Source organism: Uloborus diversus, chromosome 10 (assembly GCF_026930045.1).
Source record: "Uloborus diversus isolate 005 chromosome 10, Udiv.v.3.1, whole genome shotgun sequence".
NCBI classification, from domain to species: Eukaryota; Metazoa; Arthropoda; class Arachnida; order Araneae; family Uloboridae; genus Uloborus; species Uloborus diversus.
Genome location: NC_072740.1, coordinates 91,786,356 through 91,807,440, shown reverse-complemented (window position 1 = coordinate 91,807,440; position 21,085 = coordinate 91,786,356). Strand labels below are relative to the sequence as shown.

Genomic DNA, 21,085 nt, shown 5'->3' with positions numbered 1-21,085 from the left:
TATGCTGTCAATAGTAGTCACTTCTTGTGCAGGGTTTCCACTCTCACTACTTCAACAGGAGGGTAATTCTAGTACAGTGCTACCGGTTGAGTGGGGATAAGTCAAAGAAGATGCAGTCATATAAAATATCGTGGTAAAATTTGTGGTTTGTCTCAAAATCCTTGCGTAGAATATGGTGTCTAAAATCTGATAACTTTCACCAACCTGAAAGCCATATTTAATGGGTGTTCAAATGAAAAGGTACGAAACGATACTGTGGGTCTAAATGAAGACTTTATTGATAGTAGGTACTATAGGCCTGAACAACACGACCCCACTGATTAACTAGCAAAAGGATTCTTTGTTCCCAGAATTTCGGTCTCTGTGACGCGATCCAATCTTTCACAGTGTCCTTGAGTTCGTCGTCCGAGATAAAACGCGTCCTTTTCTAATGGTGGGAGCTTTTTCAAAGGCTCAAACACACGGAAATCGCAGGGCAACATGTCCGGGCTGTAGAGCGGATATTCAAGCTGCTCCCACTTGTAGACGTATGGACGCGCGTCCTCACGAAACAGTTCCACTTTTCGTGAGCTGCCCTGGTCTTTTGTTCCTGATGAACCTGCTTAGGCTTTGGAGTGTCTCACGGTAGACATCGGAGTTAATGATTCTCCTATGCTCAAGGAAATCAACAAGTAGCTAGCAGAGTTCGTACATCGAAAAAGATAGTCAATTGGACGGTGCTCTTTGTAAGAGCCTCTGATCACTCCGTCTATGCGAGAGACTGCGCCTGCTCCGATCTACGCTGGATAACTCAATCGCATCCCTTTATGTTTCGCTAAGTTCTCCCATAGCGGCATACGCGAATATGTTAATGGTTACGTTGTTTAGACGTTTGGTACCTTTTCATTTGAACACTCCTAGTAAAATGTAAAATCTTTGTAAGTGGATCTGTATCGGTCTTTCACTTGGTGATGCACAGTGACTTTATAAACTGACAAAGCATGAAATTTGATTTATTGGAGTTTAGAAAGTCTCAAACGTTCTTCTTGACTACCGAATTTTGAATTTTTTCTAGCAAATGTTTTAGGAGGAGGGAGGATTTTGGCATGTTTACGACATCAGTACAGTTACTAAACCTTTAAAATTTATATCATGAAAAAAAAAAAGAACAAATTGCTGTTAAACTATTTTTTTTCCTTCAAAAATCTAACTTATTATTTTTTTTTGGAAAAACCCAAGCAAAATGCTTCACATTCTGTGCGCTTTACTCCTGATTTTGATGATTTAGTTTCAAAAAGATTAATACTAAACTGTTGTACAGCTTAGGAAGATTATACACATAACGCATTTAACGTTCAAGCAATTAACATTGAAAGCAATATAGGTTAAAAATGAAATAACCACAAATTTCCCATTTAACAACAATGTCAATATGAAGTTCCATTGTAAACAATTATTATGAAAGATACAGCATCGCAGAGTGGTGCGAGAACGCTTGTTTCGAAAATGGGGGCAGCAAAACTTCCAAATGTTGCTATAGTCTAACTCTGGTAAAAATGTTCTTGGCCTTAGACAAACTCGTTTATATTTAGGTTGAACCAAGAGAAATTCTTTAATTCACTGTAAAAAAAAATCCGAAACGTTACTGGGAATTTCTATGGAACATTTCGGGATTTCGCAGGTTTTTACCCATTTTCTGTGAAAATTAAGTACCTTTGTTTAAAGGTTTCCTGAATTACTCCAAGATACACGAATGCAGACTTCTCACTGTTGGAAAAAATATTTTTAGCTACCAGTTTAAAGATTAACTGAAAGTATTTATTAAGTGTATCGGCTCTAGGGCGGTAACGGCTCCTCGGGGTTGACTAGCTCCCAACGACAGTGAGACTCGAACTCCCAACGACAGTGAGACTCGGGGTTGACTAACTCCCAACAACAGTGAGACTCGGGGTTGACTAACTCCCAACTAAGGCTCCTATATAAGGGGAGCTGACTTATCCGACATTTTGGTTCCAAAATTATCGGGCGAAAAAAATAAACATTTGTACAAAAGCCTCATTGCAGAAAACTGGTGTCCAAACTTTAGGTGTGTTGCCCGATTGATGTTTGATTATTTTATTCTGTGGATGAATACAATTTAATTAATACAAATTAAAAACAAATAAGGTATGAAAATGAGGTTTATTACCGTAAACATTTCCCGATACATTTTAGCTGAATTTGTAAACGAAGTTATCTTTCAAAATTTACCTAAAGTGACATTTTACTCAACTTATCATCAATTATTTTACGACTTAGCAACCAGCGAATATTATGACGTATTTAGAAATACTAGAAACGAGGTTGGATCCAATTCTGTCTTGGAACCAAAATGTCGGATAAGTCAGCCTGTCTTTTTCAAGGGGCTCTACTCCCAACAACAGTGAGAAAGTCCGTGTATTCCACGGCTTTGCAAGGAAGTGGTACCACTGCCCGGTACTTGCAATTCCGCCTTACCGGTGGCCCTAGATGCAATAAAACTTTAGGTGCTTTCTTGGCGAATTTAGAAGGCGCAAAGCTTTTTCTTAAATCTTGCGTGAGTTTTCTCTGAAGGATCTAGAAACATGACGGACTTTATCCGGAGATACTTCTGTACTATTTAGAAAGATTTAAGGATGATTTTAGGACGGTTTCTGAGTTTTCGCGGGAAAACATTCATGTTCTTTGCAAGTTGTTTTACTGGCGGAGATTGGGCACATCAGTTGCCCATTATTTTAAAGAATTTTTACTGAATCGTTTTTAGTGTTTATGCAACGCTAATAATCATTTTCGGGGACGCGCTCTGGCTTTAAATTCAAAAGTCAATTTATTACAGTCAAACTATAGCAGCCACGTGAACAGTTTATCTGCCCCACTGTTGCTTGAGGGACCTTACTTTTGCTATTTTCCTCGTTTCGGAGAACAAATTTTGAGTACACTACATTTAAACTTATTTCTGCTCTATCCGTTGCATTTTTATTTGTATTAAAAGTAATCATTGGATAATTTTGAATTGCGGGTAAAAAAAACGCCGATTACTAACATACTCATTGCTTTCCATACAGTGGCATTTAGGTTTCTTTCAAAACGAGTACTTGCCAGTCAATCGAGGATTTGATTCTCATTTCGGTTTTTGGTCTGGAAAAGAAGATTATTTTACTCACTGGCAACAATCGGTAAGTGCTTTTTTAGAACTCTGAGAAATACGATATTAATTATTCCTGGTAAGCATAGCAATTTAAAGTAACCACTGCAAGAATGGTTTTAGGTTTATTCGGATACTGTTAGGCAACACACACACACACACAATAATTGAATATTTTATCCTCTTTCATCTAAAAAAAACTAATGATCTTGATTATTTTAATCTTTTCCTGCTTCCCTCCTTTTTCTCCTAATTATACATGTTTACTACTGCCATTGGCAACCAGCTGGTTAACTTTTTAACTTTCCTTTTCGTGTTTCCTTCCCCAAATCAATAAATATTGTCTAAAACAAGTATTTTAGATCTACAATTTCGAAGAATTTCCGGGCGAGAGCCCCTGCCTCCCATCTTCCTAACACAATCGAATATAATCTACAATTGCTTTTTTGGAGTTACGTTTCGAAAAACTGCAGAGGGGGCCCTCGAATCCCCCCTCTCCCTTAACATTACTACAGATAGCATAAAGCTTTGTTTTTAAAATGTAAAAAAAAAAAAAAACAACCTATTTTTGCAAAGAGTATTACAATTACGATTCTGTACATATAATTGTTACGATACATTCAATAAAATCTCCGAGGAGTCTCTTCTCAGTTTTAAAATTTCTTGACGGTCCTGCATCTATTGGGGTACTTTTAACTTTCTTATTTGGCGATTATATGAGGCAGTGAGAAGCAAAGGGATGTAAGTGGACATTTTCAAGTTTCCAGAAAAACGCGTTTAAAGTTGTTGTCCTAAGTAGGCTTTCATTAAAAACTTTTTCTAAGTCATGCTGTAGACCTGCAGCTACCAGGGCTAGTAGTAAGATATCTTGCCCCAAAACAGACGAGAGGTTCACCTTCTGTTTGGGCTCGTTATCTTCAAACTTTTAATTTCGGTACTTACATCCACTTGCTTCTCACTTCCTCATATGTGATAGGAAAAAACAAAAGGTGTCATCCGACGTTGTTTAAAGTTTTCTTTAAAACTGTGTAAATTAAATTTTGATAAGGGACCATTTACAAAGTAAATAGAATACAAATTCTAAATATTCCAATAAGAACCTCCATTTTTTGCTGCACAAATGAGTTCCGGAGACTAAAATCAGTTAGGGTACAAAATTTCATCGCATTCCGACGAGTAGAACAAAAGATATTAGCCCAAAAAAGATTCAGGGACCACCACCGCATTGAAAATGGTACTATTAAAGTCAAAGCATACCGATCAATACAAACAAGTGTACTAAATATTAATTTGTATTTTCAAATGAAGCTACTCGCTACAATATATTAAATTTAATTAACTAATTGACAATTTTCGGATTTTGTTAAAATTATTTATTTTAACTGAATTTGCCGAAAAGATGATTACAGATTTAAAAAAACCCTCCAATGTTCTAGCAATGTGTTTAACCCATTCGATGACCAGCCGATAACCCTTAACGCGCATGCCGCAGATAACGAAACGGAGTTGCTTTTTGCTACGTTGTAATAACACTTTTCTCCCCATTTTGCTATCGGTATTTTAATGTTGTTTTTGCTGTTCAGCTTGCATTCGAAAATCGCTTCGCTTTATTTGTTTTTAAGCGCTGAATTAAATAGTGCAATAAAATACAAGGTTGCTAATATGTGCTGAAATATTCATACATTTACGCAGTACATAACAGGAAAATAATAAATAATAGAGGCTTGGACGAAAAGAAATTATTTTCATAACACTAATTATTTTATTAATTATTTTTCTTTTTGCTTTTATCTCAGTATATCTTTTTTTTTTCTTTTACTGCTAAACGTAAGATGATCTATCTTTCAAAAGGCCTCAACAAAACATTCTTCAAACAATTGACTGATCGATCCAACGTGTGAGCAAGCGGACAAAACGCTGAATGGACAAAAACGCTTTAAGTGTGGGAATGATATTCTAAGAGGATAAAAAGTATTCTTCGGTGCCTTTTGATATATTGTGACACTTCAAAACGACCAATAAACACAGAACCCTTTGATGGCAGGACTATGGTCGACTTTTATCGTAATTCAGGTGACTTTTAAATCCCTTCTGAATGCCCAGATATCAGTTGCTTGAGTTGCTCAAGCGTGGGAAGTATTTTAAAGATAAATGATTACAAAAGATCAAAACTTGCGGCTAATCCCCTATTTCCCTAAAGGATACTTTTGTGCATGCAACTAAAAGCCCCCAGCTGAGAGAGGAATAACTAGACCGACTGGGAGGTCTGTATTCTCCAAGGACCCTCTTTGCAAACATCCGAGCAAGTTAGTTCCATTCAAAGAATGGTCAGAAGGTTTTAGTGTTTTGTGGTCAACCCTTCTACATTATTTTCTTACAACAAAACAGTTTACCTCAGAAAGGAATTTCAAAGCAAGCTTTTATGCTTATATGACGGAACATGTCTTCAGAAGGAGAAAAAAAGGAGATCTTGCTTGAAATCGAGTCGGATATTAAATCTTTTTTTTAAACATACTTGGATAAATTTTAGTTAGTTTCATAGGATTATTTACTAATTATGGCAATTTGATTATTGAAAAGAAACCAAATATTTAATTTATATTTTTAAAATCTCATAAAAGAAGGTACAATTAAAACATTGGAGCTATTTTAAGACAATAAATAAAATCTGAAAAAGAATGGGAGAAAAGGAATGTTTTGTTTCTTATGAGTAAAGCGTACAAAAAAAGAACTCAAGATATTATCATTTTATTCGTACTGTCGTATCTGTTTTATGTTTTACATAGTCAAATTTTACGTATAGTCAATGCGGTCGTCCTTTTTTTTTTTTTCGTGAAATAAAAAATATTCAAAACCGTATCACTAAAAATCCATCAAAGGGTGCCGCGAATATAAAAAGATATAATTTACGTTTCAAAATATCATGATTTTAAAATAAATAAGCACTAAAAAATAATAATAGTATACAAATAAATAAAAAGCGTAGTAAACACATTATAATAATAAAAAAAAAACGTACTCGTACAAAATTAAGATACGTAAGATAATTTTTAAAAAAATATTGCGTAAAATAAATTATAAAATTTGAGGATTATGAACAATTTAGTGAAGGATACTTGCGTAAGAAGGTGGATTTTTGATAACAAGAAAAACATATTTCTGTTTATTTGCTTTATTCAGGCATAGAAATATTGATAAATATGTAAGGAAATATTTTCACACTTGTTCATCAGGAGTTCAAATGCCAGAATGCTAAGAAACAAAGCTTCCACGAAAAGATAAAAATATAATGCCTGATTATTTGAAGCATTATACGTGTCCCATCAAAGAGTACTTGAAAAGTTAATATCTTAGTAAAATAAAATAAATTACAACAAGTTCTGTGAAATACTATATGTTACATCCCTTTTGTCTAAGAAAAGAGCTTGATTAGCGCTCCCCTAAAAGCACCAGAACCCAACAGAGAAGCGCAATAACAGGGTTCTGCCCCTGGAAGGATCGCCGACACATATTCGGCCGAAGCAAAAACTGCTAGAAACGCCGTGACGACACAGGATCGTCGAGAGCAGTTAGGAACCATTTTCTTGCGACGAGCCTGAATCGGCCGGGGCAGTATTAACACAAACTGCGCGGCCGATCCTGTATCGGCCGGGGCAAGGAATGGGTTATAACTTAATTGGAAATATAATTACCTCTATGCATTAGCTCAGCCGGAATATTCCTTCTAGAGGGAGTTCAAAAAATCTTTTCATGTATATAAAATACTGTACTACAGCAATAATGTTAAAACCAAGGCCTTTGGAGGAAGTTTTCATCCCCAAATTCGTGTCACTGCCTCCTGTAGCCTCTTGTCGGTTACTTCTTGTAACCTTTTGGCATGAGAAATAGACAGCTTTTTAACTGTTGTATCTGGGTCACTTGTTTAGTTTTTCAAGAAATAGAAGCAGCTGCAGAGATTATATGCATTAGGAATTTCTGGGCGTTGAGTTTGAATCTTTCATGATGCCAACACATTTTATATACACGGTAAAAAAATTCTGAAACGTTACTGAGTATTCCCGTGTAACATTTTGGGACTTCAATGGTTTTTATACACTTCCTGGGAAAATCAAATACCATTGTCAAAAAGGTTCCTGAATTGTAACAACTTTGCACGAATGCAGACTTCTCACTGTTGTGAAAAATATTTTTAGCTCCCAGTTTAAAGATTAACTGAGCGTATTCATAAAGTGCATAGGCTTCTTTTCGATTGCGGCATGTCCATGCTTATTAAGCTCCCATAGGGAGAGAGAAAGCATGAACTACGTTGCTTTGCCAGAATTGTGGTGCAAGTGAAATTCTGGCTTAGCTTTGGCCATGTGTGCAATACTACTTATGAAACTTTCTTAAAAAACCAGAAAGGTGCCAAGGTATTATACTATACCTACATACGCAACCCTTAAAACAGGATGATTTCTGAACTTTTCAGGTTGCTTCCGGGATAATTTCAAGAAAGTTACTGAATTTTAGCGGAAAACATTCCTGGTTTTTGTAAGGTATTTTACTGCCAGAAATTGAGAAAATCAGCTGCCATTAATTTCCAGGAACGTTTCTGAATCGTTTTTACAGTGTAGAATTTCAGTCGGATGTTTTACGGAGCCCTTGAATTGCAAGTATCCCATTTTCTCCCGAGCGAGGACACGCCTTCTCCCTCTCCAGACCAGGAACATGTGACATAAAAATAACTTTTCTGCAATAGTGAAATATTTTAAGTGATCATATTCTTCTGTTGACTACTTTTCCCCTTTCTTCACTCAAAAATCAACATCCACTCTTTCAGATTTAAAACATTTATACGGACTCGATAACGGAAGAAAAATTGATTTTTCAACATATCAAATGAACTACTGAATACATTGAGCTCAAATTTTATATACCCGTATAAAATATATTCTAGATTGTTTTTCCACTAAAATATCGTATGATTCCAGATTATATTTTTTTCGAATATTAATTTCATAATTAATAAAAAAATTCAAAATATTTTTTAAATAAATGACGTTTTTATTGCTGGGTTGACTCATACTTTGATATGAAAAAAGAAAAAAAATCCATACCTAAGGTGGTTTAGATATTATAAACTGTAAAAAAAAAATCCGAAACGTTACTGAGTATTTCCGTGTAACGTTTCGGTATTTTAATGGTTTCTATTCAGTTTCTGTAAAAATCAAGTATCATTGTCAAAAAGTTTCCTGAATCGCTAGAAGTCGCACGAATGCAGACTTTTCACTGATGTGAAAATATTTTTAGCACCCAGTTTAAAGATTAACAGGGCATATTTGTAAAGTGTATCGGCTTCGCTCCGTCCAGACTGATTAAGATCAACGGAAACAAGAAAGTCTATGGACTGTGTAGCCTTGGAATAATTTCAGCTGAGTAAAACTTTTGATACCTGCTTGCAATTCCGTCTTAGCTTTGGCCATGTGTCCAATACCGCTTTTGGAACTTTCTCGATAAATCAGGAAGATGCCTACCGAAGTTTACTCTATACTGCCAGAGACACGATTGACTTTAAACGAGAAAATTTCCGAATATTTCGAGAAGCTTCCAGGATAATTTCAGGAAAGTTACTGAATTTTAGCGGAAAACTTTCCTGGTTTTTGCACGATATCTTACTAGGAGAAATTGGGCACATCAGCTGCTCATTAGTTTCCAGGAACATTACTGAATTGTTTTTACAGTGTATGCAAAAGTATCAAAGATCTTTTTAACATTAGGAGATGTTTTTTTTTCTCAACACTGTAAAAACGATTCAGAAACGTTCCTGGAAAATAATGGGCAGCTGATGTGCCCAATATCTGCCAGTAACATATCTTGCAAATTCCATGGACTTTTTCCGCTAAAATTCAGTAACCTTCCTGATATTATCCTGGAAGCCTCCTGAAAAATTCAGAAATCTTCCCGTTTAAAACCAGTCGTGTCCGTAGAAATAATATCTTGGCATCATTCTGATTTATCAAGGAAGTTAAAAGAGCATTATTGCAAACATGGCCAAAGCTATGCCAGAATTGCAAGTAAGTAACGATAATTTTACTTGCCTGCAAATCTTGCAAAGCAATGCAGTCCACACTTTTTTGCTCCCTTTGGGAGCTTAATTAGCATGGATGGGCCGTACTTGAAGTAAAGCCGATACACTTTATGAATACGCTCAGTTAATCTTTAAACTGGGAGCTAAAAATATTTTTCACAACAGAGAAAAGTCTGCATTCTTGCGACTTGTAGCAATTCAGGAAACTTTTTGTTAAGAAAACTTAAGTTTTCCAGGAAGTGGATAAAAACCATTAAAATCACGAAACGTGACACGGAAATACCCAGTAACGTTTCGGAATTTTTTTACAGTGAATCAAATTGCAAAGCAATGTCTGGATCAAATTAAACAAAATTCAGTTTGCAAAGTTAAACGATGATGCTGATCACAAATATGTGATAAGAAAAGGGAGTTGTTGCAGAAAATTTTAAAGTTGATGCGTGTTTTAATATAAAGATGACCCCTTAACAGAAATTAAGTAACCGATAAAATAATAGCATATTATTTCAGAAAAAAATAACACTTTACACGCGTTTCTATTATCAATAGTCTGCAAATACGAATGAGTGTTTTTTTTTTCTATGACGGTACATATTTATTTTTCAGGAGTCAATAACAATAACTACAAAATAAAGTTTTTTCATTTATTCTAGTCTTTTCATTTCTATACCGTCATTTCCTGCATGATCATATCTCCTCCTATTAGTTACCTATTACATATTCATGTGTAACTACAGCTTTTTTTTATTTTTATTTATTTATTTTTTTTTAGTATTATTATTTTTTTTTAAAGCTTTGTATATGCAACTTTGAACTACCCCGTTTAAACTTATGAAATGTGAAAAGAAAACCGTTTTCTGGTACTCAAGGTATTTCGAAATATCTTTTTTCTTTTTGTAAAAATTCATTGAAATTATATTAAATGTGTATAAATATATTTGAACTGCTTATCATCAGTATTATTTCTGTTTGATATTACTGTTATTTACGTTAGGTTCAATATTATTTCTGTTTGACTAAAACGTCTATCTTGATTAGAAACTTTTCTCTGGTCTCGACTTACATAACAACTTTGACGATGAGTGGGGTTATAATGGAACTTATGGAACAGACCTTTTTACCATGAAAGCAGTGGACATAATAGAAAATCACAATGCATCGCAAGTAAGTCTATCTCTACATCTTTTTTACATTACTAAAGAGAAAAAGAAGAAAATTAAAGACCGGAATTCATGGCTACGGCTGAGCAACACGCCATCCAAAAACTGCAGTTTCGTCCTTTGCATTTCCTTTTCAGTCTGAAACAACGTCAATCCAGCTGCAGGCAGATGTCATCTCATTAAAGCTGAGAGTGCCAGCAAACTGGTAGCTAAAGTAAATTTAGCACATCAGCGAGAGTCCGCAGCAATGGTGCGGTTCAACTCGTCAATTGAAAGCAAAGCTTTTGTAAACAGTAAATTACCAACCTGAGAACAGTGCTTTGAACCGTGCCATTGCTGCATACTCTCGCTGGTCTGATAAATGTACTTTAGGTACCTATTTGTCGACATTTTCAGCTTCAATCAGATGGCATCTGCTTCCAACTCGGTTACTGTCTATTCCAAACTGATGAGTCCATAATAAGGAACTGCAGTCTCTGAATGTCATAATCGGGCTGTGGGTATATTGCATATATATTGCTTTAAAGAGGGGAGTTCATGAACTGCATCTTTAACAGCGGAAAAAAATGAATGTAACTTATTTTTAACTACAATTTATTGCATTCACGCAATGAAATAAGTATATTAATTTATAATTTTTAATTTTACATTTATTTTTTTACATTTTCCTGTGACTATGTTATTAAAATATCATAGCGAATCTTTGATTTTACAGCCTTTGTTCCTGTACTTAGCACACCAAGCTGTACACGTTGCAAACAAATATGAACCATTGCAAGCACCTGCATACTATTTTGATAAATTCTCTCACATTGAAGATTTGGACAGAAGAGTTTTTGCAGGTCTGAAATAGCTATTGCATTTTAATTCAGTACATTATTTCAATCCTACGTTAATAGTAAAAGCAATGTATACCACGATGCAGGGCCGCGCTGTCCCTATGTGCAAGGTCGTGCGGTGCACGACGGCGCCAGAGCCAAAAAAGACACCGAGCTCTACCGATCAAAAATGCTCCAAAAAAGGGGGGGGGGGAATTCCAACCAAAAAAAGAAAAATGGAATTCTTCATTATACCAAATGGCGGCGATACTGCTCATTGAAAAAATTAATCCGTCTCTCTGAGAATCTAAAAGGAAAAATACTTGACTTGTGGTGTCTAAACATGCTGTTCAAAAGCACTAGCTTTTACACTGAAAACAAGTGAACACTTCTTAATATGGAGCCGTGAATGCTATTTCGATAGGTTTAAGAGTACACAAGGTTGAGCATACGAGATGCAAGAGATTTGCTATTCCTCATTTTGGTTCTTGCGGTGAATATCTTAATATTATAATTAATTCTTAGTATTATAATTTGTGCAATTATAGTCCGTTTGATTTTTAATTCGTGGTAATTCCACTGCTTTGTGTTATACATAAAACAACACGAAAAGCACATTTGCATATTATTTAGATGTGCGTAATATTGATATAATGGACAATAATATAGGTGAACCTCTTAGTTCCGAAAAGTAACGACTTGACCATAATTACTCAATTCTCCCCCTCCGTTATTTCCTTTAGCATTTGTGTACTAAATTTAAAAAAAAAAAATAGCTTTGGAGTGACTATGTATTTCTTTTAGGTATTAAATTCAATGCCTTTTGTAAAGGTTCCGTATTTTAAAATTGTTGATTTTACTAGAAATGATTTCAGTTTCAAATTTTAAGAGGGAATATCCTCTACTTCAGTTTAGACATCTATTCAGTACTCTGTAGTCATGCTTTGACAGGTATATAACTTTGAGTAATTATTTATCAATTAGAGTTTAAAGAGATATTTAGAGCGGCGTTAACTTTGATATTTAAAATATTTTCTTTATTCAAAAACACTTAGCACATTAAAAGCAGAATTTGTCAAACCGGGCCCAGCCCGAAAAAACTCGCCCGGTTTTTTTCGGGCAGGTATACTTGAAAAAACCCACTGTTTCCCAAAAGTTGGTTTTTCACAATTTTCTGCGTTTTCAAACATTTTTTTCAGAAACAAACTAAATATTGCTCAATACGATCAATAAATGAATAAATAAATAAGTAAAATCATTAAAAATTAATTTGAATTTTGACATCTGGAATACAAATTATGTTTCTCGAAACCACGAGTGTGTGTATGTAGATAGGCGAATGTGTTTGTGTCTGTGTGCATGCATGAGTATGTGGGTATGTGTGTGTAGGTGTGTGTATGTGTCGTGGTGTGTGTGTAGGATATAGACACAACCTGGACACGGTTTTCGCTAGAGGAGCAGCATCGGGAGGGGCCGGTCGAAGGTGGTGTTGCAGAGAAAGGCGAGGGGGGGGGATAAAATCATAGGAATTCAAAACAGTCAAATGAGAACAATAAGCAATGTGATTTCTCAAAAAAAGTTGCTTAGTAACCGTTTCCCTCCTTCCCCCCCTCCCCACATTTTTTTTAGGACTTATTAGACAAAAATAAGCAATAAATCAGCAATAAGCAATAAATTCAATAAAATTCCAATATTTTTTTTAATAGTTGGGGTAAAATGCTTTGATCAACTGAAAATAGCAACTCTTTTTTTTCGGCAGCTCAATGTAAGGTTTTCCAAGAGAAAAAGTCGAATTTCATAAGTCAATTTCGATCGTCCCTCCCTCACATCCACCCTTACTCGAAATAACTTCGAGATATGAAGTAAAAACGTACATTGTATTCCAAAATAAAAAAAATACAGATTGTTTTTCTTTTGATAAATTAAATGGCAAACGTATTTTTTTTTCCATATTACATTTGTCTACAAAACCTCACCCAGGTGTTAATTATATTTTGCACCAACGTTGATGCATAAAGGCGCTAAAAAGACATTTGCACGACGGAGCCGATCAAGCTTGGCGCGGGCCTGCCACGATGCATCTACTAATTTTCGATAACTGTTAAATTTTGCTGGTAATTATAACAAATTTTTGCGTATGGAATGCTTGATGTTTAAAAAATTATATAAGTTGATTGTGTCTATGGCAGAAAGTGGAAAAACTTTTTATTCCGTGTTGGAAATACTTTAAAGTTCCTTGCACTGTATTTTCGTATTTACTTTACTTGTAAAAAATCACGTACGGTACTGTAGATGATCATCAATTTTATATTTAAAATAAATTCAGGAAAATATTAATTCATTTTTGGAATTCCAATTTTGAAACATCGGGTGCGGGTAGTGAATTGATTCTGAAAATCGATCGAGATCATTTCCTGAGCCTGCTTCTTTAACCTCAACAATGCAGCTTATAACCGCAATTTTAGGACAAAAAATTCAAAAAATTTCCAGAGATGAACCCGCTGACCCCCTTTCTTGTATTTCTTTGGTCTTATATTCGAGTAATGACCAACCCCCTCTCATATATATATGTACGGGTGAAAATTTTTAGTGCTCAACCTCCTCCCCTAAGAAACAGTTTTCTGGTAGCGCCTCTGCCTAAAGGTAAAACTTTGGCTCAGCCGAATTCCCCTAAAACTCCCTGTTCCGCGTGGTGAGGATATTTCCAACCCTGCAACGCACAAAAATCTACTGAAACTCATTTATCAGTTGAAATGCATAAAACTACAGAGAATTAAAAACATAACACCTTCGGAAACTTTAAACAAGAAGGAATAAAAACAAAGAAATACAGGGAAAGCATTGAAATAAAATATACCAGGACTAAATTGCCCCCAAAAAAAATTGCTTCAAGGCTCTGAAAAAGGACGAAAAGAAAAAAAATGCTCAAGGTTCTGTGCATCTTCTGAATAGACACGCGCAAGGTTTCATACCGGCAGAAAGATACGCTTTCTAGCCGGAACGCAGGTGGACTAATGAGCAGGTATTATTAGCCTGCTCGAGTCCTGCTTTTTAGTCTTCAGAAAAATCGTCTGAAGAGACGCACGCAAGATTTTTTACTCTCAGAAAGATCCGCCTTCTAGCCAGAGATCTCAGGTGGATTAATGAGCAGGTATTAGTCTGCTTGATTTTCGGGCGTTAGAATCTGGAATTTCACATTTTCAGGTCAGCCCCAATCTAGCGAACAAAGGAGTTGTACAAAAATAGACGTATTTTTCTGGGAAACTTATTCAGCAATCTTCACCCAGATCTTTTGAACGAGTATTGCGTAATGCAAAAAATATTTTTTCTCTTCCCTGTATTTTTACAGAAATCATTCACAATGTGAAAAAATAGCATCTTATAACAGAGAATCTAAGTTCTTTGCTTATATTTTTTCAGATATTATTTACAGTGTATGTGCACTGTATCTCTCTTGAAGGTTTCTTTGAATCCTTTGAAAATACTCTGTATGTGTAGCCAATTGATAACTCGGTTTGAACACCATCTATTGTCTCTGACAGGGCTTCCCAAACTTTACAGAAAGCGGACCCCTTTCGTAGATTATTATTCAATGCAGTGCGGACTCCTGTCATTAGAATGAATAGATACTTGTTGTTTGTGGTTAATTGAACTTAATTAGTAGTGGCCAGTGCTTAGTAGTGCTTCATTGGAGGCCACTTCAAGGCTTATATTTGAAAGAATAGAATTCCAGTTTTCTGAATAGATTCAAACGTGCAAGAGTGCACTTTTGAATACATTGGGAGACCTGGAATTCTATTTTTTCTAATATAAGCCTTGAAATGGCCACTACTGAAACACTGGCCGTAGTGATCAGTGTTTGGCCTAAAGTGCTTTGGCAAAGGCCAGTGTTTCGGCCTTTGTAAGTGTGTTTGCTTAAATTACACTCACTGCCAAAAGTTAAGCACGGAAAGAAAAATGTAAATTTCCGGAATTCATTCCGAATTAAAGAGACTGCAATTCGCTGCAGAGGTAGTTAGAAGTATGCAAATAAGTTAAGTAACAGCCAATCGCGGTTTCGTATAGAGAAATATACAAAAAAGGAAGTCGTATAAGGAGGCCGCATCATGAAGGGTTACAGGAAATGCTTGCAGGGAGTATCATGGTCTGGGCAGGGATGTCGTTAGGGTATCGCACCAACCTGCACATACGGGGTTCCATGACGGCTATACGATATCGAGATGAAGTTCTAAACCCTACTGTGAGGTTGTACGCTGTAGCAGTGGATACTACTTTCGTTGAATTGGACGATAATCCGTTATCCACATAGAACCGCCATCATTGGGCTGTAGAGTGAGGGTATTGCGCGTATGGACAGGCGGGTGTACTCGCCCGATCTTAATCCCATTGAAAATCTTTGGGATGCCCTCGGCCGTGCTGTGTGTATACGCCCCCCCCCCTCCGCAGTCACTCTAACAGAGTTGGAAACTGCTCTACAAGAGAAATGGAGGTTTCTCTACTCTGTGGTGGTTGATTTACTCGAAAAAAGCAGGGTTACACGCTGTAAACTTTATATGCAGTTGAGGGTACTCACATACCCTAATTAATGTCAGTTTTTGTTGTTTGTTTGAATTGAAACAATATTTCGTAAATTACTCTAATATGACGTTATCTTAAAATTTCATGAATATTTACTATTGTTTTCATCTCTGTATGTAGTTTTTTGCTGTGTTTATTGCATGAACATATTTGTTATTTTCCTGTCGCATTTCTTGTCAATCAAAGCAGTACTTATCCCCTTTTTTTTTTTTTTTGCTTTACCTCTTAACTTTTGGCAGTGAGTGTACCTTACTAATTGGAGGGGAAATTTACTATTTTAAAAAACACTAGGTTTGCAGTGCTTAACTCTACTATTTTGAATTCCTGGTGCACAAAAATCAAATTGGACAGACAGAAAGAAATGGATAACAAAACCATTAAAATTCAAAATTGTGCACCGAATTAATTGGAGGAGTGACACGTTTTCTATCTGGACAATTTTAATATATTGGGTTTAGTTTTTGTACCGATTGTACGGAGTCTAATTCAAGTCTAACATCTAGACTGTTCAGTATTTAATTTTAGTTGATGCATAGATAAAAAATACGTATTCGCAAAGGTTAAGTTGCGGCAAGGGGAAGAACGTGATATGCTTTATTAACAGTAGATATTTCTTGTTTTCCAAACGGAGAGGGGGGATTGGGTTAATTATCCTCTAAGGTAGATTTGCAGTTAGAAGTTATATTTATCAAACATTAATTTTGACATTCCAACACATTGCGCGGCTTTGTGACCAGAGAAAAACGATTCCACCACCCATGCAGAATCTCGCAGCATTTTATCTTGATATTTCGGAAAGTACCGCTCTAAGAACAACTCTATGCTTGGAAGGTGTCCTCATATTTTATCAAATGAACAGCTTGAATAGCTCCACGTTTCTTTCCTTTGAAAAGGCATTCAAAACAGGGAACATTTCACCTCCACTGTAAAAGCGATTCAGAAACGTTCCTGGAAAATAATGGGCAGCTGATGTGCCTAATTTCTGCCAGAAACAGAACTTGCAAAAACCAGGAAAGTTTTCTACTGAAATTCAGTAACCTTCCTAAAATTATCCCGGAAGCTTCCTGAAAAATTCAGAAATCTTCCCGTTAGAAGCCAGTAGTGTCTCTGAAACTTTAGATTAAACTTAGGAATGAATAGTATGATAGCTCGGCATCTTCCTGATTTACCAAGGTAGTTCCAAGGGCATTATTGGAATCATGGCCAAAGCTAAGCCAGAATTGCAAGTAAATGACGAGAATTTTACCCACCTGCAACTCTTGCAAAGCAAAGTAGTCCACACTTACTCGCTCCCTTTGGAAGCTTAATTAGTATGGACGGGCCGTAACTGAACTGAAGCCGATGCACTTTATAAATACGTTCAGTTAATCTTTGAACTGGGAGCTAAAAATTGTTTGACGACAGTGAAAAATCTGCATTCGTGCGACTTGTAACAATTCAGAAAACTTTTTGACACGGATACTTGATTTTTCCAGGAAGTGGGTAAAAACCACTAAAATCCCGAGACGTAACTCGGAAATACTCAGTAACGTTTCGGAATTTTTTTACAGTGTCCTTCTTCTCGATAGATTCAGTCTAAAACTGGATTTACTTTTGAAATTGTTCGCTATAAGTATTTAAAGAAGTTTTATTAGTATCATAAGTTGTGCCGCTATTCCCTTTGCAAAGAGTCATCCCTTTTATTTTCATGAATAATATCTGATAACTAGGAAAGTATACACTGCCATTTTCCATTATTGAAAATGTGGGCCAGCTAGGCATTGTGTTCTACCGGCAGACATAATACTTCAGAACGTAAATCCAGTAATCGTAAAAGAACTTTCCCACGAGATAACTACCTAACTTCAGTAAGGGTTCTGCACGGAAGATGAAGGCTTCCCATTTCATCATAATAGTGTGAAAGAACTTAGTTTCAACAGCCGTGACTCCGCAATCAGACCAACTATTCCTTTCCAGCTGCCAGAACTTTTTGTCCTTTCCAATTGGATTGCAGCGAACGGTAAAGAGCACATAACCCAACTTCGCCCCGAGCCTTGTTATCCTTTTGGCTCAGCGGTTAAAGTAGTGGGTTAGCATCACAAAGGTCCGTGGATCAAATCCCGGACACGCATCACTCCCTCTGAGTCCACACCAGTACGCACTTATTGGTGACTCGGACGTGATATGAACATGCAACTTTCTTATCAGAAGGTAACGTGTTCACGCCACGTCCCACAGACCCATCTCTCACTCTGTCGTCCACATTACGTGCGCCAGCCAATATGTGGCTCGCGGGTGTGGACGCAGAAGGAGTGATGCCTGTCCGTGGTGAAATTTGATCCACGGACCTTTGTGATACTAACCCAGTTCTTTAACCGCTGAGCCAAAATGACCTCTAGGCTCGGGGGCAAAGTCAGATTGTACGCCCTCTGATGAACGCCACAGAATCTTCTAAAATTTTCAAACCCCGTAATGAATTCTTTTACCAGTTCCAACGGAAAATTATTGTTTTCAAACGCAAAAGAATTATCTGAATATCACTAACCACTTTTTATTTTTATTTTTTTTTTATATTTTCAAGGTTTGCTGCGGACCCCTAAGGAATCCGCGGACCACATTTCGGAAAACCCTTGTCTATGAATACAACGGAACCGCCATGTGTTTTTATACCAAGGTTTAATTAAAGTTGCCATAAAAGAGCATGCGTAAAATTTTGTATCCATTCTAACGGTTACCAAGCTTGATAAATAAAGTATCTATTGATATGCCAAGTTCCTCTCAAATTATGATTAAACATTTCAACTATTTGCTCTGATGAATAATACGGTCGAATTATATTTTGTTTTAGTAATTTCTATTCGTGAACTGAATTTTATGCAGTAAAAGCATGTCTTTCGCAAATCGAAATTTTAATTTTTATCGCTTGAAAAACATTATGTACAGTCATAGAAAAAAAAAACGAAACACTCGATCGTATTCAAAGACTATTGACACTAGAGACACGTGCAAGGTGTCATTATTTCAAGAATAAAAAGTTCTATATAATTATGCTAAAAAATTGTTGTTAAGGGGTCGTCTTCATATTAAAACGAGCATCAACTTCAAATTTTTCAATGAGAACCCCCTTTTTTATCAAATATTTGTGATCAGCATCCTTTTTTAACTTTGTATACAAAGTTTTGTTTAATTCGATTCAGCCGTTACTTCAGAATCGAGTTTTGAAAAATTCCTCTCGTAATGTTAAAACGTATTTTGATATTTTTGCTCATAACACAAAAACTAGATTAGGCACGGCAAAGATTGTTTTTTTATATCAAAATATGAATCGACCCAATAATAAAAAAATCATTTACAACACCTAAAATGTAATTTTAGTTTTTTTATGAATTATTTTAATATTTTTTGAAAAAAATATGATCTGAAACCACATTAAATTCTTACAGAACAACAATCTAGAAGAGCTTTTTTGGGGGAATCCAAAATTTGAGTTCAAAATATTCAGTAGTTTTTGCGCTATGCATAAAAATTCATTTTTTCCTACTTTAAGGGACCGTATACTTTTTTAAAACAGAAATTATGAAAGTTGGTTTCTTCGTAAAAAAAGAAAAAAAATGTTCAATGAAATAAGCAAACCAATTATAACGTGGTTTTTCTACATTAGAGTTACGTCTATGAATTTTTTAAATGCATGAATTTATTCGCTGTCTCTGCAGAAGAACAACACAATATTGCAACCGTCAGTTTTTTGTAGATATCGCTCAAACGTCAATGTCTAAATAATGCGGAACACTACTTCATTGTCTAATAAAAGAATATTTTATAGAACTTTCGAAATTAAAAACTTCACTTAAAATACTTTTTTTTTCTGCGTTTAGCCATTGCCTTTTGTAAAACAATAACTCAGAAAAAAAATTAACATGCACAACTTTTTCACAGAAACATACGATAAAACCTCATTGTCTTGCTAGTCATGTGCAGAATTAATGGCTCTTCCCTGTGATAATTTGCTAAAAGGAAAAATTATTGCCTTGTCTAAATCGGGAAAAAGCACTCGAAAAATAGCAGACAGTGCGAAGTTTCGCCTTTAACTGTATACAGATGGGTCAATCTTTTACTAAAATAATAAAACTGATAGTCTCTCTGTCCGGAGGATGTTTGTAGGATGTCTGGATCCCTGTGACGCGCATGACGCCAAGACCGTTCGGCCAATTTTCATGAAATTTCTCACAAATTTAGTTTGTAGCATGAGGGTGTGCACCTCGAAGCGATTTTTCGAAAATTCGATGTGGTTCTTTTTCTATTCCAATTTTAAGAACGTATTATCATAAGATGGACGAGTAAGATGCGAAATTATCATAACTTGGAACCGTAACATGGGTAAAAGCCAGTTGGCGAGAAAATTCACCATACATTATTTGAAAATATACAGGCGAACCAAAAGACCTTTTAATTTTTCCATAACGGGCAAAGCCGTGCGGGTACCACTAGTAGGTAATATTTGCTCTTAGATAAGTTTACTATTTTTTAGGAATTAATTTTTTTTGTAAAGTGTTTGAATAATTTTCAATGTGTTATAAGATCTAGGAGAGGAAATGTCAGTCGCAATAGTGGGTCGCGTGCTTTGAGCCGTATTCTTTACGAAAGTAGTTGTTGTGGCTAATTGTGACCTTTTTTTTTTCTTTTTTCGACTTTGCCAAAGATTTAACAAAACATTAATTTGGTTGTTAGATTAAGTTGAGTTTATGTCTATTCTTAATTATAATTTTAATACTTAATTTTCTATTTACTTTCTCGGTCATTGTCCGTGCATTTCACATTAAAATCATTCTCGCAAGACAAAGATAAAATTTCAAATTATTTTCTTTTTTGAATAACACGAAAAAATATCGACAAAAAAATTATTGTTATCAGCTACTAGATGCCTATCTTACATATTTTAAATGCATGTTCTTCAGAATCCAATATCGGAATATTCGGCTCCACCTTTACAACATTGGCACTCTAAATCTACTTTCTGATCTTACTCTATGAGCAAACAAAGGGCCACATGGACCAGCTTCAAGGGCTGAATGTGGCCTGCGCCTTCACGGCGATGCAATTGCGGTTTGGTTACCCCATTCGATAGCTTCTGTGGGGGCCTATTAATGCGCACAACAGTCTTGAACTAAGCTTAGCCGAACAATGAAGCAGGTGTCATATCATTCTCGCTGAGAGTGCCTAAAAACTGGTGGATGAAGAAAATTTATCTTACCAGTGAGATGCCGTAAACATCCAGCAGAAAAAAATTTACTTTATCTACCAGTTTATTCGCACTCTCAGCTTCAATGAGGTGACTTCTGCA

The 21,085-nt window shown here is 35.7% G+C and overlaps 1 protein-coding gene across 1 annotated transcript in view; it reads left to right on the top strand.

Annotated features, from left to right (window-relative positions):
• LOC129231306 (arylsulfatase B-like) overlaps nucleotides 1-21,085 on the top strand; it is a 96,818-nt gene that overhangs the window by 55,006 nt on the left and 20,727 nt on the right. The window contains exons 5-7 of the mRNA XM_054865594.1: nucleotides 3,063-3,173; nucleotides 10,248-10,373; nucleotides 11,085-11,211. Of these exons, the coding sequence (XP_054721569.1) occupies nucleotides 3,063-3,173; nucleotides 10,248-10,373; nucleotides 11,085-11,211 (364 nt within the window). The remainder of the gene's footprint in view (nucleotides 1-3,062; nucleotides 3,174-10,247; nucleotides 10,374-11,084; nucleotides 11,212-21,085) is intronic.